General features: G+C 44.2%; 1 protein-coding gene across 4 annotated transcripts in view; it reads left to right on the top strand.

The window, feature by feature from the left end:
• The window catches only part of ANKRD6 (ankyrin repeat domain 6), a 719,155-nt gene that overhangs the window by 610,025 nt on the left and 87,734 nt on the right, over positions 1-21,396 (top strand). For all 4 annotated transcript variants that reach the window (XM_053710544.1, XM_053710542.1, XM_053710540.1 and 1 more), the window contains one exon: positions 16,158-16,343. In XM_053710544.1, coding sequence (XP_053566519.1) covers positions 16,158-16,343 — 186 coding nt within the window. The remainder of the gene's footprint in view (positions 1-16,157; positions 16,344-21,396) is intronic.

Raw genomic sequence — 21,396 nt, 5'->3', positions numbered from 1 at the left:
TTCAGAGAAAGCGTGATTGTTCAGTTTTAAATACAGATAAAAAGGATGAACAATCAGACGCTGACGATGCCTTATCTATTTTACCCTCGCATCAATCGGAATTGGCTGTAAGGGAAGGGCTGTCTGAGGGTGAAATTTCAGATTCAGGAAAAATTTCTCAACAGGCAGAACCTGATCTAGTGGCATTTAAGTTTAAACTAGAACATCTTCGCGCTTTGCTTAAGGAGGTATTAGCTACTCTGGATGACTGTGATTCCATGGTAGTACCAGAGAAGTTGTGCAAATTGGACAAATTTTTAGAGGTCCCAGTGCACGACGACGCTTTTCCAATACCTAAGAGGGTAGCGAACATAGTGGAAAAGGAGTGGGAGAAGCCAGGTGTACCCTTTGCCCCACCTCCTATATTTAAGAAAATGTTTCCCATAGTAGACCCTAGAAGGGACGCATGGCAAACGGTCCCGAAGGTTGAGGGAGCTGTTTCAACACTAGCGAAGCGCACAACTATTCCTATAGAGGACAGCTGCGCTTTCAAAGATCCTATGGATAAAAAATTGGAAGGATTGCTTAAAAAGATTTTTGTTCAGCAAGGGTTCATCCTTCAACCAGCTACGTGTGTTATTACTGTCACTTCAGCGGCGTCCTTTTGGTTCGAAGAACTAGAAAGGTCGCTCCAGAAAGAGACTTCCTATGAAGAAGTCATGGACAGAATTCACGCATTAAAATTAGCTAATTCCTTTATATTGGATGCCGCCTTTCAAATAACGAAATTGGCGGCGAAAAACTCAGGTTTTGCTATAGTATCGCGGAAGGCGCTTTGGCTAAAATCCTGGTCGGCAGATATGTCGTCCAAGACTAAGTTACTGAATATTCCTTTCAAGGGTAAGACCCTTTTTGGGCCGGAATTGAAGGAAATTATTTCAGACATCACTGGGGGTAAGGGCCATGCCCTCCCACAGGATAGGCCTTTTAAGGCTAAGAACAAGTCTAATTTTCGTTCCTTTCGCAATTTCACGGACCGGCTAATAACTCCACTGCCGCTAGACAAGAAGGTAACGCGGCCCAGCCCAAACCCGCTTGGAAGCCCATGCAAGGCTGGAACAAGGGTAAACAAACCAAGAAACCTGCTGCTGCTACCAAGACAGCATGAAGGGGTAGCCCCCGATCCGGGACCGGATCTGGTAGGGGGCAGACTATCTCTCTTCGCTCAGGCTTGGGCAAGAGATGTTCTGGATCCCTGGGCACTAGAGATAGTTTCCAAGGGATACCTGTTAGAATTCAAGGGACTTCCTCCAAAGGGAAGGTTCCACCTGTCTCGCTTATCTTCAGACCAGATAAAGAAACAGGCATTCTTACATTGTGTAAGAGACCTATCAAATATGGGAGTGATAAACCCAGTCCCCTCCGGGGAACAAGGTCTAGATTTTTACTCAAACCTGTTTGCGGTTCCCAAAAAAGAGGGAACTTTCAGGCCAATTCTGGATTTAAAGATATTAAACAAGTTCCTCAGAGTTCCATCCTTCAAGATGGAAACCATTCGGACAATCTTACCGACAATCCAGCAGGGTCAATTTTTGACTACCGTGGATCTAAAGGATGCGTATCTGCATATCCCAATCCACAAATCTCATCATCAGTTCCTGAGGTTCGCCTTTCTGGACAAACATTACCAGTTTGTGGCTCTTCCATTCGGTTTAGCCACCGCTCCCAGAATTTTCACAAAGGTGCTAGGGTCCCTTCTAGCGGTCCTAAGGCCAAGGGGCATCGCTGTAGCACCTTATCTAGACGACATCCTAATCCAAGCGTCGTCTCTTTCCAAAGCGAGGGCTCATACAGACATTGTGTTGGCCTTTCTCAGATCTCACGGGTGGAAGGTGAACATAGAAAAAAGTTCACTGTCACCGTCCACAAGGGTTCCTTTTCTGGGAACAATAATAGATTCTGTGGAAATGAAGATCTTTCTAACAGAAGTCAGAAAGGCAAAGCTTCTAAAAGCTTGTCGAGTTCTTCATTCTATTCCTCAACCCTCCATAGCTCAATGCATGGAAGTAATAGGACTAATGGTCGCAGCAATGGATGTGGTTCCTTTTGCTCGAATTCATCTAAGACCATTACAGCTATGCATGCTCAATCAGTGGAATGGGGACTATACAGACTTGTCTCCCCAAATTCAAGTAGATCAGGTAACCAGGGACTCACTTCTCTGGTGGTTGACCCAGGATCACCTGTCTCAGGGAATGAGTTTCCGCAGACCGGAGTGGGTCATCGTCACGACCGACGCCAGCCTCTTGGGGTGGGGCGCGGTCTGGGACTCCCTGAAAGCTCAGGGCCTATGGTCGCGGGAAGAGTCGCTTCTCCCGATAAACATTCTGGAACTAAGAGCTATATTCAATGCGCTCCTGGCTTGGCCTCAGCTAGCGGAAGCCAGGTTCATAAGATTTCAGTCGGACAACATAACGACTGTTGCGTACATCAATCATCAGGGGGGAACAAAGAGTTCCCTAGCGATGAAGGAAGTAACCAAGATAATCCAATGGGCAGAGAATCACTCCTGCCATCTATCTGCTATTCACATCCCAGGAGTAGACAACTGGGAGGCGGACTATTTGAGTCGTCAGACTTTCCATCCGGGGGAGTGGGAACTCCATCCGGAGGTCTTTCCTCAGTTAACCCAATTATGGGGCATTCCAGACATGGATCTAATGGCGTCCCGTCAGAACTTCAAGATACCTTGCTACAGGTCCAGATCCAGGGATCCCAAGGCGACTCTAGTGGATGCATTAGTGGCGCCTTGGTCGTTCAACCTAGCATATGTGTTTCCACCGTTTCCTCTCCTTCCCAGGCTCATAGCCAGGATCAAACAGGAGAAGGCCTCGGTGATTCTGATAGCTCCTGCGTGGCCACGCAGGACTTGGTATGCAGACCTGGTGAATATGTCATCGGCTCCACCATGGAAGCTACCTTTGAGACAGGATCTTCTAGTACAAGGTCCATTCAAACATCCAAATCTAGTTTCTCTGCAGCTGACTGCTTGGAAATTGAACGCTTGATTTTATCCAAGCGTGGGTTTTCAAATTCTGTGATAGATACTCTGGTCCAAGCCAGAAAACCTGTGACTAGAAAGATTTACCATAAAATATGGAAAAGATATATCTGTTGGTGTGAATCCAAAGGATTCTCCTGGAGTAAGATTAAAATTCCAAAGATTCTCTCCTTTCTCCAAGAAGGTTTGGATAAAGGGTTGTCAGCTAGTTCTCTAAAAGGACAGATTTCTGCATTATCCGTCTTGTTGCACAAACGACTGGCAGCTTTGCCAGATGTACAAGCTTTTGTTCAGGCTTTGGTTAGAATCAAGCCTGTTTACAGACCCATGACTCCTCCTTGGAGTCTAAATTTAGTTCTTTCAGTTCTTCAAGGGGTTCCGTTTGAACCTTTACATTCCATAGATATTAAGTTATTATCTTGGAAAGTTCTGTTTTTGGTTGCTATTTCTTCTGCTAGAAGAGTTTCTGAATTATCTGCTTTGCAGTGTAATCCACCATATCTGGTTTTTCATTCAGATAAGGTTGTTTTGCGTACTAAGCCTGGTTTTCTTCCAAAAGTTGTTTCCAACAAGAACATCAACCAGGAAATAGTTGTTCCTTCTTTGTGTCCGAATCCAGTTTCAAAGAAGGAACGTTTATTACACAATTTAGATGTTGTTCGTGCTTTAAAGTTCTATTTAGAAGCAACAAAAGATTTTAGACAAACCTCATCTTTGTTTGTCGTTTACTCTGGTAAGAGGAGAGGTCAAAAAGCTAATGCTACCTCTCTCTCTTTCTGGCTGAAAAGCATTATCCACTTGGCTTATGAGACTGCCGGACGGCAGCCTCCTGACCGTATCACAGCTCACTCTACTAGGGCTGTGGCTTCCACATGGGCCTACAAGAACGAGGCTTCTGTTGACCAGATATGTAAGGCAGCAACTTGGTCTTCTCTGCACACTTTTGCCAAATTCTACAAATTTGATACTTTTGCTTCTTCGGAGGCTATTTTTGGGAGAAAGGTTTTGCAAGCCGTGGTGCCTTCCGTTTAGGTAACCTGATTTGCTCCCTCCCTTCATCCATGTCCTAAAGCTTTGGTATTGGTTCCCACAAGTAATGGATGACGCCGTGGACCGGACACACCAGTGTTGGAGAAAACAGAATTTATGCTTACTTGATAAATTACTTTCTCCAACGGTGTGTCCGGTCCACGGCCCGCCCTGGTTTTTTAATCAGGTTGAAAAATTTTTCTTTATACACTACAGTCACCACGGCACCCTATAGTTTCTCCTTTTTCTCCTAACCGTCGGTCGAATGACTGGGGGGCGGAGCCAGAGGGGGAGCTATATGGACAGCTCTTGCTGTGTGCTCTCCTTGCCTTTCCCTGTGGGGGAGAATATTTCCCACAAGTAATGGATGACGCCGTGGACCGGACACACCGTTGGAGAAAGTAATTTATCAGGTAAGCATAAATTCTGTTTTCTGGCGATACTTTTATTCTGACTGCGCGCTAGTTAATTATTTTTCCGCTGCGCTTGGATAGCAGTCCTGGTCAGTCTAGTCTGTCAGTGGACTTATTGTTATAGTTAAAGGGATATGAAACCCAATTTTTTTCTTTCATGATTCAGATAGAGCATACAATTTTAAATGCAGCCACCAATCAGCAAGCGCTAACCATGATGCTGAACAAAAAATGGTCTGGCTCCTAAGCACGAAGAAAAATGGATAATAGTAGTAAATTAGAAAATTGCTTAAAATTGCATGCACTATCCAAATCTCCAAAAAAAATATTGTGTTTAGTATCCTTTTAAAATGGCATAGAATAAGAAAATTGGGTTAAATATCCCTTTAATGGTGTGTATTCTCTAAAAAGGGGCTTTTCTCTCTTACTCTCCCCAATTTTATTCTTGGACTTTGCTGCATGAAGTCCCTATCTTATTATATTTCTTAGTCTCCTTAAAGGAATATACTATTCTGTATTTTATTTATGGTAATTGTTGCCTGATATTTTTATGTCTAGAATTATAATGGAGCATACCCCATTAATTTAAAGGTAGATCCTCTAGAGCAGTGCTTTACAAACTGTGTGTCGTGACACGTTTGTGTGTCGGCAGGAGTGTGTAAGTGTGTCCCTGCTTCAGCACTAATTTTATTTTAATTTTACATTTTTGTAAAAAACATTTTTGGTTTCCGACTTTCTGCCTGCCTGCTACGCATATCACATGGTTGACACATGATTGATACCTAGTGGGTCACAGATCATCTTGACCTATTGGAGCAGCTCAGTGGGAACAAACTATTCCCATTGGTGGCTTTGGCGGCACATTGGCTCCTAACTGCACCTGTAGTCTCTTCAATCGGCTCGTGACTACATGTGTAGTCTCTTCAATCGGCTCGTGACTGCATGTGTAGTCTCTTCAATCAGCTTGTGACTGCATGTGTAGTCAGTGAGTGGGATAGCAGTGTGTTTGCAGCATGGGCAGTAGTCAATCGGACTCACAGAGCTCTGAGGGCAGCAGCTAAAATGCTGAGCTAAAGTCAGAAGTCAAAGTGTTTTTTTTTTTGCAGCTAGCTCCCAGTAGTACATTGCTGCTCCACCAAATATTCAGAAACTGTGTTCATCCCATCAACCTCATACATCCCATTAAAATAGTAAGTAGCTATTGGTGTTATTAATTCTTGCACATACTTACTGTTACTTGTAAATATATTTTGTTATTATATCATTTATGTATGTGTCTGTATCGCTTAAAACAAGTTAGTTTAACCTCCTGTTTGCTGGTACAACTGAATTACTGTGTCGCGAAATGATGTAGGTCTAAAAAGTGTGTCACCAACATGACATGGAACATGGAAAGCTCTGCTCTAGAGGGTAGATCCTCTGATCACTTATTTAAGTGTATTTTTGGCAAGCTTATCCCTATTACTCCACTAGCTCAGCTATGCAATTCATGTATGGATCACCTTATGCATTCTAATCAGTCAAATGCTGCCCCTGCCCCTATAGGAATCTGCCCACTGTCTGTTTGTTCTGTAAAAGGGAATTCTACAGATTTTGCTACAAGATTTAAAGTTTTTTTGGCCAGATTACGAGTGGAGTGCTAACAGTTACTTGTGAGCTATAAGGGGTCGTGGGTGTTTGCATTTGTCTGGTTTACAGCTGGTATTACAAGTTGAAAGTAAACGCAATTGCACTCAAGCGATCTACGCTAGAATAATCACCTTGTCCTCAGAGCTTTGGTTAACTGTTTCTCGAAACAGAAAAGGTGCACAAAACACATCAAAAATACATTACAAAGTACAGTTACACTCATAATAACACCTTCTAATAAAATTATTTTAAAAAAATTGCACATTTACAATGCTCTGAAGGTATGGCCTTCTCTGGAGTCGGTCAGTTTCATCAGATTCCAGACCGACAACATTACCTCGGTGGCTTACATCAACCATTAGGCGGGGTACGAGGAGCTTCCTCGCGATGAGGGAGGTGTCTCGGATTCTGGAGTTGGCGAAGTCCCACGATTGCTCGCTTTCAGCGATTCACATTCCAGGTGTGGACAACTGGGAAGCGGATTTTCTCAGCAGACAATCCCTCCATCCGGGGGAATGGTCTCTTCACCCCGAGGTGTTTGCGGAGATTTGTCACAGATGGGGAACACCGGAGATAGATCTCATGGTGTCCAGACTCAATTGCAAGCTGCCTCGATACGGGTCAAGGTCCAGGGATCCCCAGACAGAGCTGACAGATGCCTTAGTGGTTTCTTGGGGTTTCAGCCTAGCTTACATCTTTCCACCACTACAACTTCTACCTTGAGTAGTGGCACGCATCAAACAGGAGCAGGCCTCGGCCATTCTGATTGCTCCTTCGTGGCCACGGAGGACGTAGTTTGCCGATTTGGTGTGGATGTCGTCCTCTCCGCCGTGGAGATTACCCTGTCACAGGGATCTGCTGTCACAGGGTCCCTTTCAACATCGAAATCTAGATTCTCTGAGGCTGACTGCGTGCAGATTGAACGCCTAGTCTTAGCCAAGAGAGGTTTTTCTGAAAGTGTGATTGATACTCTAATTCAGGCAAGGAAGCCAGTCACTCGTCGCATCTACCATAAAATATGGAGGACTTGTCCTGGTGTGAGAAGCATGGATATCCTTGGCACAAGGTGAAGGTGCCCAGGATTCTGGCCTTTCTCCAAGACGGTTTGGAGAAGGGTCTTGCTGCCAGTTCCTTAAAGGGACCGATTTCTGCATTATCCGTCTTGTTGCATAGGAGACTTGCTGAGCATCCTGACATTCAATCTTTTGTTCATGCTCTGTCTAGAATCAGACCTGTCTTTAGACAGTTCGTCTCCTCCATGGAGCTTAAATTTGGTCTTTAGGGTATTGCAGAGGGTTCCGTTTGAGCATATGCATTCCGTTGACATTAAGATTCTGCCTTGGAAGGTTCTCTTCCTGTTGGCTATTGCATCGGCACGCAGGGTATCTGAACTGGCTGCCTTGCAATGTGAGCCTCCTTATCTGGTTTTTCATGCGGATAAGGCTGTACTTCGCACTGGTTTGCGGTTTCTCCCCAAGGTGGTGTCTGATCGTAACATCAATCAGGAAATAGTTGTTCCTTCCTTGTGTCCTAAACCTTCTTCTTCATAACTTCATAACTTGGATGTGGTTCGTACCTTGAAATTCTATCTTCAGGCTACAAAGGATTTCCGACAGTCTACATCTCTTTTTGTGGTGTATTCTGGGAAGCGCAAGGGGCAAAGGGCCTCTGCTACTTCTTTGTCTTTTTGGTTGAGGAGCTTGATTCGCTTGACTTATGAGACAGCGGGACATAAGCCTCCTCAGAGGATCACGGCTCATTCAACTAGAGCTGTGGCTTCGTCTTAGACCTTCAAGAATGAGGCCTCTATGTAGCAAATTTTATAGGCGGCTACCTGGTCCTCCTTACACACATTTACAAAATTTAACAAATTTTAAGTTTTTGCTTCTGCGGAAGCGGTTTTTGGGAGAAAGGTTCTGCAGGCTGTGGTGCCCTCAGATTAGGGTCCGCCTTTTACCCTCCCACTTTCATTCCGTGTCCTCTAAAGCTTGGGTATATGTTCCCAATAGTAATGAATAAAGCTGTGGACTCTCCTCCCCTTTAGATGGAAAACATAAATTATGCTTACCTGATATTTTCATTTCCATCAAGGGGAGGAGAGTCCTCGGTTCCCGCCCGTATCTCCGTGGGGCGGACCTAAATGTAATCATCTTCTGGCACCTTTTTATACCCTGATGCTGCGCCTACTGTTCCTGGTTCCCTCGGCAGAATGACGGGGGGATGAGGGAAGTGTGGGAGGTATTTAAGCCTTTGGCTGGGGTGTCTTTGCCTCCTCCTGGTGGCCAGGTTCTTAATTCCCAATAGTAATGAATGAAACCGTGGACTCTCCTCCCCTCGATGGAAATGAAATTATCAGGTAAGCATAATTTATGTTTTTCTAGAGTGAGAGTACGTGTTACACAGTTCTTCTATTCGGGAATGGAGGAGCATGTTATTTATTTACAGTGTAGGGGAATGAGGTTCTTAGCACAATTAACCATCATTTTAAATAGGGCTAGTTTATATTTACAAGATATGGAAGATGGGTAGTTCCAAAGATACAATTCTATAGAGCAACATATGGTATGTTAAATAATATTGCTCACCTGGGCCTAGAATTGCTGGATTACTTCACAGTCACACCAAATGTGACCAAGAGACCCCTCCTCCCATAGTCTATCCAGCATATCCCAGATATGGAGGAAGATAGATTGTTATTTTTGAAATTGAGATTGAGGATTTTTTGTTTCGTTTTCCAAGCCATTCCAATCCATAAGAAAAACAAACACTTAATAAACTAAAATAGCAATATAATGCATTTAAACCCATGAAAAACAAACATAAAAGCTATAAGAAACAACTGTAACAAAGACATTTTTTAAGACCATATTGTATAGTGTTTTTCAAAGCACAGATACTAAAGAAGGTGCTTAAAGTAAAATTAAACCAAGGCAGATAATTAGGTACTGATAATGGGCATGTAATATGTTTGAATGTATGTTTTTTTTAATAACTATTATAATAAAATAATGATGCATGTTATAAATAATTTCATATCATTTTGATTAATTGTTTTAAGTATTATACCTCTAGACCCTTCATTGAAATATACATTATGATGATCATTTTTAACACTTTTAAATATAAATGTGTGATTTTAGCTATGGTTTTTACTTTTTTATTTAAAAAATTATATGGACAATCCACCATTGGATGAACAAGGTTGTCACATTTTTCAGAAAACTAGTAACTACTGTTTAAAATGCAAATATTTGTCATCCTGGATAAATAATGAATTAATAATAGCTAGGAAACTAGAAATGTAATCAAATACTCTTAAAACACGAGTAACAGTGTCTGTAAAGTCTTCGGGGTAGATTTATCATACCCCGGGCAGACATTGATAAATGCAGACAGCATACGCTGTCGGCATTTAACATTGCACAAGCAGTACTGGTGAACTGCTTGTGCAATGCCGTCCCCTGTAGATTTGCAACCACTAGCAGGGGGTGTCAATCAACCTGATCATATTCAATCAGACGGATTGATGTCTGCAGCGGACGAGTTAAGGAGCAGCGGACTTAAGACTGCTGCTTCTTATCTCCTGTTTCCGACAAGCCTGAAGGGTCGCGCGGAAACAGGTGCATTAGGCTCCATTCCGGGCTTGTTAAATCGGCCCCTTCATGTCAGCACTATCCATAAAACCTGATATAAAGAAAACTACAATTCATATGGACTTAAGATGAAGAAAGAACAACTACTACGTATTTTTAAAGCGCAAAAAATACCTAGCGATATATACACTTCTTGCAAAAGAATTGGATAAAAAAAAGAAACGGAGATGCAAATCATCAAGCAAATTCTTCCTGGTGTGAAAATGTATTTCAGGTTTTTGCTTTATTTCAGGGTGGAGCCACAAAATAATTACATAATAGTAAATTGGGGACCGCTAAATGGGAGTACTGCATGTTCAAAAGCACACAGACAATGAAAATCCTCAAAAAACAACATTAAAACATTTCATTTTTACCCACCATAGGGTTTAATTAGGTGAATACAATGTCATGGTTACCAGGGAAATTGAATTACATTTTAAATATTTAAAATAATTTTTTCTCCAACATTGGTGTGTCCGGTCCACGGCGTCATCCTTACTTGTGGGATATCTCTTCCCCAACAGGAAATGGCAAAGAGTCCCAGCAAAGCTGGCCATATAGTCCCTCCTAGGCTCCGCCCACCCCAGTCATTCTCTTTGCACGGAGATGGTTAAGAGTTTTTTGGTGTTTAAATGTAGTTTTTATTCTTCTATCAAGTGTTTGTTATTTTAAAATAGTGCTGGTATGTACTATTTACTCTGAAACAGAAAAGGATGAAGATTTCTGTTTGTGAGAGGAAGATGATTTTAGCAGACAGTAACTAAAATCGATTGCTGTTTCCACATAGGACTGTTGAGATGAAGTAACTTCAGTTGGGGGAAACAGTTAGCAGACTTTTCTGCTTAAGGTATGACTAGCCATATTTCTAACAAGACCATGTAATGCTGGAAGGCTGTCATTTCCCCTCATGGGGACCGGTAAGCCATTTTCTTAGTCAAACAAACAGAATAAAGGGCTTAATATGGGCTAAAAAACTGGTAGACATTTTTATGGGCTAAATCGATTGCTTTATTTGGGCATTTTATTCATATTTATGCTGACAATTCGCATTTATAAACTTGGGGAACGTTTATTAAATGGCAGGCACTATGTTAGACACCTTTTCCAGTCAGGGGGCCTTCCTAGTTGTAGACTGAGCCTCATTTTCACGCCATTACTGCGCAGTTGTTTTTTGAGAGCAAGGCATGCAGATGCATGTGTGAGGATCTGAAATTTGCTGGAAAAGCTTCTAGAAGGCGTCAATTGGTATCGTATTCCCCTCTGGGCTTGGTTGGGTCTCAGCAAAGGCTATAGCTGGGAATGTATAGGGGTTAAATTTGTAAACGGCTCCGGTTCCGTTATTTTAAGGGTTAAAGCTCTGAAAATTGGAGTGCAATACTCTTAATGCTTTAACACACTGTGGTGAAATTTTAGTAATTTTTGAACAATTCCTTCATACTTTTTCACATATTCAGTAATAAAGTGTTTTCTGTTTAAAATTTAAAGAGACAGTAACGGTTTTGTTTTAAAACGTTTTTTGTACTTTGTTGACAAGTTTAAGCCTGTTTAACATGTCTGTGCCTTCGGATAAGCTATGTTCTATATGTATGAAAGCCAATGTGTCTCCCCATTTAAATTTATGTGATAATTGTGCCATAGCGTCCAAACAAAGTAAGGACAGTACTGCCACAGATAATGAAATTGCCCAAGATGATTCCTCAGATGAGGGGAGTAAACATGATACTACATCATCTCCTACTGTGTCTACACCAGTTTTGCCCACACAGGAGGCCCCTAGTACATCTAGTGCGCCAATGCTTATTACCATGCAACAATTAACGGCTGTAATGGATAACTCCATAGCAAATATTTTATCCAAAATGCCTACTTATCAGAGAAAGCGCGATTGCTCTGTTTTAAACACTGAAGAGCAGGAGGGCGCTGATGATAATTGTTCTGTCATACCCTCACACCAATCTGAAGGAGCCATGAGGGAGGTTTTGTCAGATGGGGAAATTTCAGATTCAGGAAAAATTTCTCAACAAGCTGAACCTGATGTTGTGACATTTAAATTTAAATTAGAACATCTCCGCGCACTGCTTAAGGAGGTGTTATCTACTCTGGATGATTGTGATAACTTGGTCATTCCAGAGAAATTATGCAAGATGGACAAGTTCCTAGAGGTTCCGGTGCACCCCGACGCTTTTCCTATACCCAAGCGGGTGGCGGACATAGTAAATAAGGAGTGGGAAAAGCCCGGCATACCTTTTGTTCCCCCCCCTATATTTAAGAAATTATTTCCTATGGTCGACCCCAGAAAGGACTTATGGCAGACAGTCCCTAAGGTCGAGGGGGCAGTTTCTACTCTAAACAAACGCACTACTATTCCTATCGAAGATAGTTGTGCTTTCAAAGATCCTATGGATAAAAAATTGGAGGGTTTGCTTAAAAAGATTTTTGTACAGCAAGGTTACCTTCTACAACCCATTTCGTGCATTGTTCCTGTCACTACAGCAGCGTGGTTCTGGTTCGAGGAACTAGAAAACTCGCTTAGTAAAGAGACTCCATATGAGGAGGTTATGGTCAGAGTTCACGCACTTAAGTTGGCTAACTCTTTTATTTTAGATGCCGCTTTGCAATTAGCTAGATTAGCGGCGAAAAATTCAGGGTTTGCTATCGTGGCGCGCAGAGCGCTTTGGCTAAAGTCTTGGTCAGCGGATGTGTCATCCAAGACACAATTGCTTAACATCCCTTTCAAAGGTAAAACTCTATTTGGACCAGAATTGAAAGAGATTATTTCAGACATCACTGGGGAAAGGGCCACGCCCTTCCACAAGATAGGCCTTTCAAGGCCAAAAATAAGTCTAATTTTCGTTCCTTTCGCAATTTCAGGAACGGACCGGCATCTAATTCTGCATCCTCTAAGCAAGAGGGTAATGCCTCACAACCCAAACCAGCCTGGAAACCGATGCAAGGCTGGAACAAGGGTAAGCAGGCCAAGAAGCCTGCCGCTGCTAACAAAACAGCATGAAGGAGTAGCCCCCGATCCGGGACCGGATCTAGTGGGGGGCAGACTCTCTCTCTTTGCTCAGGCTTGGGCAAGAGATGTTCAGGATCCCTGGGCGCTAGAAATAGTTTCTCAGGGTTATCTCCTGGAATTCAGGGAACTACCCCCAAGGGGAAGGTTCCACATGTCTCACTTATCCTCAAACCAAATAAAGAGACAGGCGTTCTTACATTGTGTAGAAGACCTGTTAAAGATGGGAGTGATACACCCAGTTCCAATAAAGGAACAAGGAATGTTCGTAGTTCCCAAAAAAGAGGGAACTTTCAGACCAATTTTGGATTTGAAGATCCTAAACAAATTTCTCAGGGTACCATCGTTCAAGATGGAAACCATTCGAACGATTCTACCCACTATCCAGGAAAGTCAATTTATGACTACCGTGGATCTAAAGGATGCGTACCTACATATTCCTATCCACAAAGAACATCATCAGTTCCTAAGGTTCGCTTTTCTGGACAAGCATTACCAGTTTGTGGCCCTCCCATTCGGGTTAGCCACTGCTCCAAGGATTTTCACAAAGGTACTAGGGTCCCTTCTAGCGGTTCTAAGACCGAGGGGCATTGCAGTAGTACCTTACTTGGACGACATTCTAATACAAGCGTCGTCCCTGTCAAAAGCAAAGGCTCATACAAACATCGTTCTGGCCTTTCTCAGATCACACGGATGGAAGGTGAACATAGAAAAAAGTTCTCTGTCTCCGTTGACAAGTGTTCCCTTCTTGGGAACAATAATAGATTCCTTAGAAATGAGGATTTTTCTGACAGAGGTCAGAAAGTCAAAACTTCTAAGCTCTTGTCAAGTTCTTCATTCTGTTCCTCGTCCTTCCATTGCGCAGTGCATGGAAGTAGTAGGGTTGATGGTTGCAGCAATGGACATAGTTCCTTTTGCACAAATTCATCTAAGACCATTACAACTGTGCATGCTCAAACAGTGGAATGGGGACTATACAGACTTGTCTCCAATGATTCAAGTAGATCAGAAGACCAGAGATTCACTCCGTTGGTGGCTGACCCTGGACCATCTGTCCCAGGGAATGAGCTTCCGCAGACCAGAGTGGGTCATTGTCACGACCGACGCCAGTCTAGTGGGCTGGGGCGCGGTCTGGGAATCCCTGAAAGATAAGGGGCCTATGGTCTCGGGAAGAGTCTCTTCTCCCGATAAACATTCTGGAACTGAGAGCGATATTCAATGCTCTCAGGGCTTGGCCTCAACTAGCAAAGGCCAGATTCATAAGGTTCCAATCAGACAACATGACGACCGTTGCGTATATCAATCATCAGGGGGGAACAAGGAGTTCCCTGGCGATGAAAGAAGTGACCAAAATAATACAATGGGCGGAGGATCACTCCTGCCACCTGTCTGCGATCCAGATCCCAGGTGTGGAAAACTGGAAGGCGGATTTTCTGAGTCGTCAGACATTCCATCCGGGGGAGTGGGAACTCCATCCGGAGATCTTTGCCCAAATAACTCAATTATGGGGCATTCCAGACATGGATCTGATGGCGTCTCGTCAGAACTTCAAGGTTCCTTGCTATGGGTCCAGATCCAGGGATCCCAAGGCGACTCTAGTAGATGCACTAGTAGCACCTTGGACCTTCAACCTAGCTTATGTATTTCCACCGTTTCCTCTCATTCCCAGGCTGGTAGCCAGGATCAATCAGGAGAGGGCCTCTGTGATCTTGATAGCTCCTGCGTGGCCACGCAGGACTTGGTATGCAGACCTGGTGAATATGTCATCGGTTCCACCATGGAAGCTACCTTGGAGACAGGACCTTCTTGTTCAGGGTCCATTCGAACATCCAAATCTGGTCTCCCTCCAGCTGACGGCTTGGAGATTGAACGCTTGATTCTATCGAAGCGTGGGTTTTCAGATTCTGTGATAGATACTCTGGTTCAGGCCAGAAAACCGGTAACTAGAAAGATTTACCATAAAATATGGAAAAGATATATCTGTTGGTGTGAATCCAAAGGATTCCCATGGAATAAGATAAAAATTCCTAAGATTCTCTCCTTTCTACAAGAAGGTTTGGAGAAAGGATTATCTGCAAGTTCTCTAAAGGGACAGATCTCTGCTTTATCTGTCTTACTACACAAAAGACTGGCAGCTGTGCCAGATGTTCAAGTTTTTGTTTTTGGTTGCAATTTCTTCTGCTAGAAGAGTTTCAGAGTTATCTGCTCTGCAGTGTTCTCCGCCCTATCTGGTGTTCCATGCAGATAAGGTGGTTTTGCGTACTAAGCCTGGTTTTCTTCCTAAGGTTGTTTCTAACAGAAATATTAACCAGGAGATAGTTGTACCTTCTTTATGTCCGAATCCAGTTTCAAAGAAGGAACGTTTGTTACACAATTTGGACGTAGTCCGTGCTCTAAAATTCTATTTAGAGGCTACCAAAGATTTCAGACAAACATCTTCCTTGTTTGTTGTTTATTCTGGTAAAAGGAGAGGTCAAAAAGCGACTTCTACCTCTCTTTCCTTTTGGCTTAAAAGCATCATCCGATTGGCTTATGAGACTGCCGGACGGCAGCCTCCTGAAAGAATCACAGCTCACTCCACTAGGGCTGTGGCTTCCACATGGGCCTTCAAGAACGAGGCTTCTGTTGACCAGATATGTAAGGCAGCGACTTGGTCTTCACTGCACACTTTTGCCAAATTTTACAAATTTGATACTTTTGCTTCTTCGGAGGCTATTTTTGGGAGAAAGGTTTTGCAAGCTGTGGTGCCTTCCGTTTAGGTAACCTGATTTGCTCCCTCCCTTCATCCGTGTCCTAAAGCTTTGGTATTAGTTCCCACAAGTAAGGATGACGCCGTGGACCGGACACACCAATGTTGGAGAAAACAGAATTTATGCTTACCTGATAAATTACTTTCTCCAACGGTGTGTCCGGTCCACGGCCCGCCCTGGTTTTTTAATCAGGTCTGATGAATTATTTTCTCTAACTACAGTCACCACGGTACCATATGGTTTCTCCTATATATATTTCCTCCTGTCCGTCGGTCGAATGACTGGGGTGGGCGGAGCCTAGGAGGGACTATATGGCCAGCTTTGCTGGGACTCTTTGCCATTTCCTGTTGGGGAAGAGATATCCCACAAGTAAGGATGACGCCGTGGACCGGACACACCGTTGGAGAAAGTAATTTATCAGGTAAGCATAAATTCTGTTATTTTGCTGTTTAATATTTCAATACCTTATTCATGAAAGCCTTGGTGTTTATCTTCTTGCATCTATTTACATAAGCCTGGAACAATGAGCATGGAAATTCTTTTAAAGGTAAAGAGTAATTAGACTTAATTTGGTGAATGCTGCAATGGTATATTGAAATTCTATTGTTCAGGCAAAATAACATTGCTTTCTTTCCTGTTCCCCAGATTTCTGCTTTTTCAGACCCTACATCACCAGCAGATCAGCACACATTTGTGGGAGCCCAGCAGGCGAATCATAATCAAAGAAAGAGAAGTAAACATAGAGGTTCCTCACCTCCCTTTTCTCCCCATGAGGCCAGAGCATATCAACTTTATACACTGTACCGGGGCAAAAATGGGAAAGTTATGCAGGTAAACAAGTAGAGCACTGTGAATCTATGTTAAACTAGAAACAAATCTAGAAAAGTGAGTATATACATCTGAGTTTGATTAAATCTCTAAACCTTTTATTTAAGGAATTATGGTATAAAGTAAAGCACCATTAAATAAAGTAGAATTGCATGATCAGGAATTACATAATATAATGATGCTTAGGGGTAGATGTATTAAGCAGCGGATGCTACATTCTATGCCCGAGCCTGAAACGCAAGTTAAGAAGCAGCATTCGTAAGACTGCTGCTCCTTAACTTCTCCGCCACCTTTTTAGATGGCGGACTGAAATCATCCCGATGCAATACAATCGGGATGATTGACACCCCCTGTAGCGGCATTCACTAGAAATGCTTGTTGTCATGCCGCGCTAGGGGCGCGGCGTCTCCCTCTTACTCGTTGCCTAGGGCTGTGTTGGCACTGGATGCGTGCAGCGCCGATTTGTCATCGCCGCACGCTCCTGATGCCGGCCGGTCCTGTGGCGCCAATCCTCTGCTTATTTAAACGGGCAGCAAGCAATCTGTCACTGCCCAAGTATAGGTGCTACTTCGTGTACTCCTCGTTGTGATAGATCGTTTGCTGAACCCTGCCTGTCTCACTACACTACCTGGTTAACCCCTGCATTACTGTCTGACATATTGTTGCTGAACCCTGCCTGTCTCACTATGCTACCTGTTTAACCCCTGCATTACTGTCTGACATATTGTTGCGGAACCCTGCCTTTCTCACTACACTACCTGGTTAACCCCTGCATTACTGTCTGACATATTGTTGCTGAACCCTGCCTGTCTCACTACGCTACCTGGTTAACCCCTGCATTACTGACTGATATATTGTTGCTGAACCCTGCCTGTCTCACTACGCTACCTGGTTAACCCCTGCATTTCTGACTGATATATTGTTGCTGAACCCTGCCTGTCTCACTACGCTACCTGGTTAACCCCTGAATTGCTGGACTGATTAATTGTTGCCAAACCCTGCCTGCCTGACCATTCTAGTGGTTTGTCCTTGGACTGTTTTACTGTTGCCGAATCCTGCCTGCTTGACCATTCTAGTGGTTTGTCCTTGGACTGTTTTCCTGTTGCCGAATCCTGCCTGCCTGACCATTCTCGTAATTTGCCTTGTGCTGTTCTGCCTGTGGCGAGTGCCGCTCTCCTCATTTGTCTAATATTCTCTGCTCTGGGATATTCCATATCTTTCCGGCTTGACACCGGGATAACAAGACTACTGGCGGAGTTCGGTCTGATAGAGTATCCCACGAGCATTACATTATACTTGGGCCATGGAGCCAGATGAGGTGGCACGAGCTGTTTATCTCCAAGGACAGATGTTTGGAACCCATACTACACAATTGCAGAATTTAGATTCCAAGCTGGAGGCTATTACGGCTCAACTCTCCTTACTAGTCACATCGAGGAATACTGCTCCTGTTGTTTCACCGCCAGTCCCTACTCCTAGTACTGTGGTTTTTCCCTCTGCTTCTGGAAGCATACCCCGGATACCTTTGCCTGACAAGTATTATGAAGGTACTACGGATTGCAGGGGTTTTCTCAACCAATGCAGGCTGCACTTCCATAATGATCCCCACACCTTTCAGTCTAACCAGTCAAGGGTCACCTTTATAATTTCCTTGCTGAAAGATAAGGCCCTAGCCTGGGACTCTCCTCTTCTGGAACATAATGCTCCACTCCTGCATGATGCTGATGATTTCATTTCTGCTTTATCTTCTGTGTTTGGGACTTCTGGCCGTACCTCTGCTGCGGAGTATTCTCTCCTGGATCTCAGCCAGGGCAACAGAACTGTGGCACAGTTTGCTATTGAGTTTCGCACCTTGGCACTTGAAACCACTTGGGATGGCAGTGCTCTCAAGGCAGCCTTTAGGAGGGGTCTGCATGAACGCATCAAAGATGAACTCACCTATCGTGATATTCCTTCTTCTTTGGATGACTTTATAGCACTTTTGTATCAGCCTGGACTCTCGCTTTCAGGAGAGACAAGTCGAGAGAGACAGAACAAGGAGGGTCCTCAATTCCCGTCCCCCTGTTCGTCCAGATCTGGCAGCATCCTCTAACCCTTCAGCAGCTCCAGTTACCTCAGTGGAGGAACCCATGGATATCTCCTCCTTCAAACCTTCAGAGTCTGAGAGACAGAGAAGAAGGAGACTGAGACTATGCTTTTATTGTGGATCTAAATCCCACCAACTAAAAGGACTGTGACATTCGGCCGGGAAAAGCCAATGCTTAGAGGATAACATAGGGGTACCTCTAAGCATGATTTCTACCAAATCCCATCACTCCTCTCGGATCCTGGTACCTGTTACCCTTACCTTCCTTCAGAATACTGTGCACACTCAGTCCTTCATTGATTCAAGGGCAGCTGGAAACTTCCTGGATCACCGTTTTATGTTTCAAGCTGGTCTACCTCTTCTACAGAAAAGACATTGTCTCAAGATAACTACTCTGGATGGCACCCTCCTTGGTTCAGGCTTGATCCATTTTGAGTCAGCACCCCTGACCCTGACCGTGGGTGTTCTTCATACCGAACAGCTCCAGTTCGAGGTCATTCATTCCCCAGCTCAGCCTGTCATCCTTGGTCTTCCTTGGCTTCGCTTACATAATCCACAGTTCGACTGGGCTGAAGGACAACTGGCTTCTTGGGGTGCCTCCTGTTTCCACTCCTGCCTTGCTAAAGTCACTCCTCTGCTCCGCATTCCCATAGCCAGCATCCAGACTCTTTCCATCCTTCCTTCGGTTTATGCAGACTTTGCAGATGTGTTTGAGAAAAAAGCAGCCAACGTGCTGCCACCCCACCGTCCCTATGACTGCAAGATCGACCTCCTTCCCGGAGCCCCACTTCCTAAAGGCAGGACGTATCCACTCTCCAAGGCTGAAACCAAATCCATAGAGGAGTACATCCAAGAGAACCTAGCTCCTGCTGGGGCTGGCTTCTTTTTTGTCAGTAAGAAGGATGGTGGACTCAGACCCTGCATTGACTACAGGGCCTTGAACAACATAACCATCAAAAATCGCTATCCCATACCCTTGATCACTGAACCATATGACTCATTACAGGATGCTCGCTTTTTCACTAAATTGAACTTACGTGGGGCATACAATTTAATTTGCATCTCTCCAGGCCACGAATGAAAGACCACCTTTAACACAAGATCGGGGCATTATGAATACCTTGTAATGCCCTTTGGGCTGTGTAATGCTCCTGCAGTCTTCCAGGCATTTGTCAACGACGTCTTCCGTGACCTCCTCAACCGCACTGTCATAGTTTATCTGGATGATATACTTGTTTTCTCTTCCACTTTAGAGGATCATCACAGGCACGTGAGACAGGTGCTTCTTCGACTTAGAGATAATTCTTTGGTGGCCAAGCTAGAAAAATGTGAGTTTGATCAAGTCCAGATCCAATTCCTTGGATATGTCATCTCAAAGGAGGGTTTTGCCATGGATCCTGCTAAACTCACCGCTGTACTAGAATGGCCTCAACCTACCTCTTTAAAGGAATTGCAGAGGTTCTTGGGGTTCTCCAATTATTACCGCAAGTTTATAAAGAACTTTTCTCAAACAGTAGCTCCTCTCACTGAATTGACAAAACGGAACAAAGACTGTAAACATTGGCCTCCTGAGGCCATAAATGCCTTTTCTTGTCTGAAAAAGGCTTTTTGTTCAGCTCCTGTGCTCTGCCATCCTGATCCTGATCTACAGTTCACTTTAGAGGTTGATGCCTCCGAGATAGGGTCTGGAGCAGTTCTTACCCAAAGGGACCCTTTGACTTCCAAGTCACACCCTGTAGCCTTTTTTCTCTAAACACTTTACTCCTGCTGAGAGGAACTACGAAGTGGGTAATCGTGAATTCTTAGCCATTAAGATGGCCTTGACTGAATGGCATCACTGGTTAGAGGGCACCACCAGTCCTATTCAGATCCTCATCGACCACAAGAATCTGACTTACCTAGAAACTGCTCATCGACTCAATCCTCAACAGGCCAGGTGGGCCTTGTTCTTTTCCCATTTTTAATTTGTGGTCTCTTATCTTCCTGGGACCAAGAACAGGAAGGCGGACACCCTTTCCCGTCAGTTCCCTCACTCAAGTGATTCCTCGGAAGCTCCAATTGAACACATCATACCCCCCCTCCTGTGTGATCGCTCAACTCAATACCACCCTTCTGCAAAGATTGCAACGTGCTCAGTCTAGTAAACCTCCTGGTGCCCCCATGGCCTCTGATATCCTCTTTTTACCTCAGAACTTAGGTATCCCTGTGCTAGCATGGGCTCATGATAGCAAACTCTCTGGACATCCTGGTTCGACTAGGACCTTCAGGCGTCTTTGCCAACATGTTTGGTGGCCTACTATGAAGTCTGACGCTCAGGACTACGTGAAAGCCTGCACAGTTTGTGCTGCCAACAAGACTCCCCAATCTTTGCCTCCTGGCTTGCTCCAACCATTGTCCATTCATAAAACGACCTGGACACACATAACAATGGGCTTCATTGTGCACCTTCCCTCTTCCGACCACCATACAGTTATCTGGTTTGTGGTGGATCGCTTTTCCAGACTGGCTCACTTCGTACCCCTAACCAAACTGCCTTCTGCTCAGGAATTATAGTCCCTTTTTCTCTTGCATGTGGTGCGACTTCATGGCATTCCTGTGAATATTGTTTCCGACAGGGGTCCACAGTTCATCTCTGCCTTCTGGAGAGCCTTTTGTAAGTTAATTGGAACCACTGTTTCCCTGTCATCTGGCTACCATCCTCAGACCAATGGACTGACTGAGAGAGCAAACCAGGATCTTGAAGCCTACCTTAGAGCCTTTGTCAACACTCAACACACCAACTCGTCTGAATTCCTACCCCTAACTGAACTGGCAAGAAACACTCATTGGCACTCTTCTCTGCAGCAGGGTATCAACCTCGTATCTTCCCTCTTTCGGCTCAGTCCACTGGGGTTCCTGCCGCAGACCGACACGTCACTGAACTCACCACTCATTGGCAATTTATTTGCTCTCAGCTGCGTTCAGCTGTCT

The sequence above is a fragment of the Bombina bombina genome, chromosome 4 (genome assembly GCF_027579735.1).
Source record: "Bombina bombina isolate aBomBom1 chromosome 4, aBomBom1.pri, whole genome shotgun sequence".
NCBI lineage: Eukaryota > Metazoa > Chordata > Amphibia > Anura > Bombinatoridae > Bombina > Bombina bombina.
The sequence above is the reverse complement of the archived record's forward strand: the minus strand, read 5'-3'. Positions and strand labels throughout refer to the sequence as shown.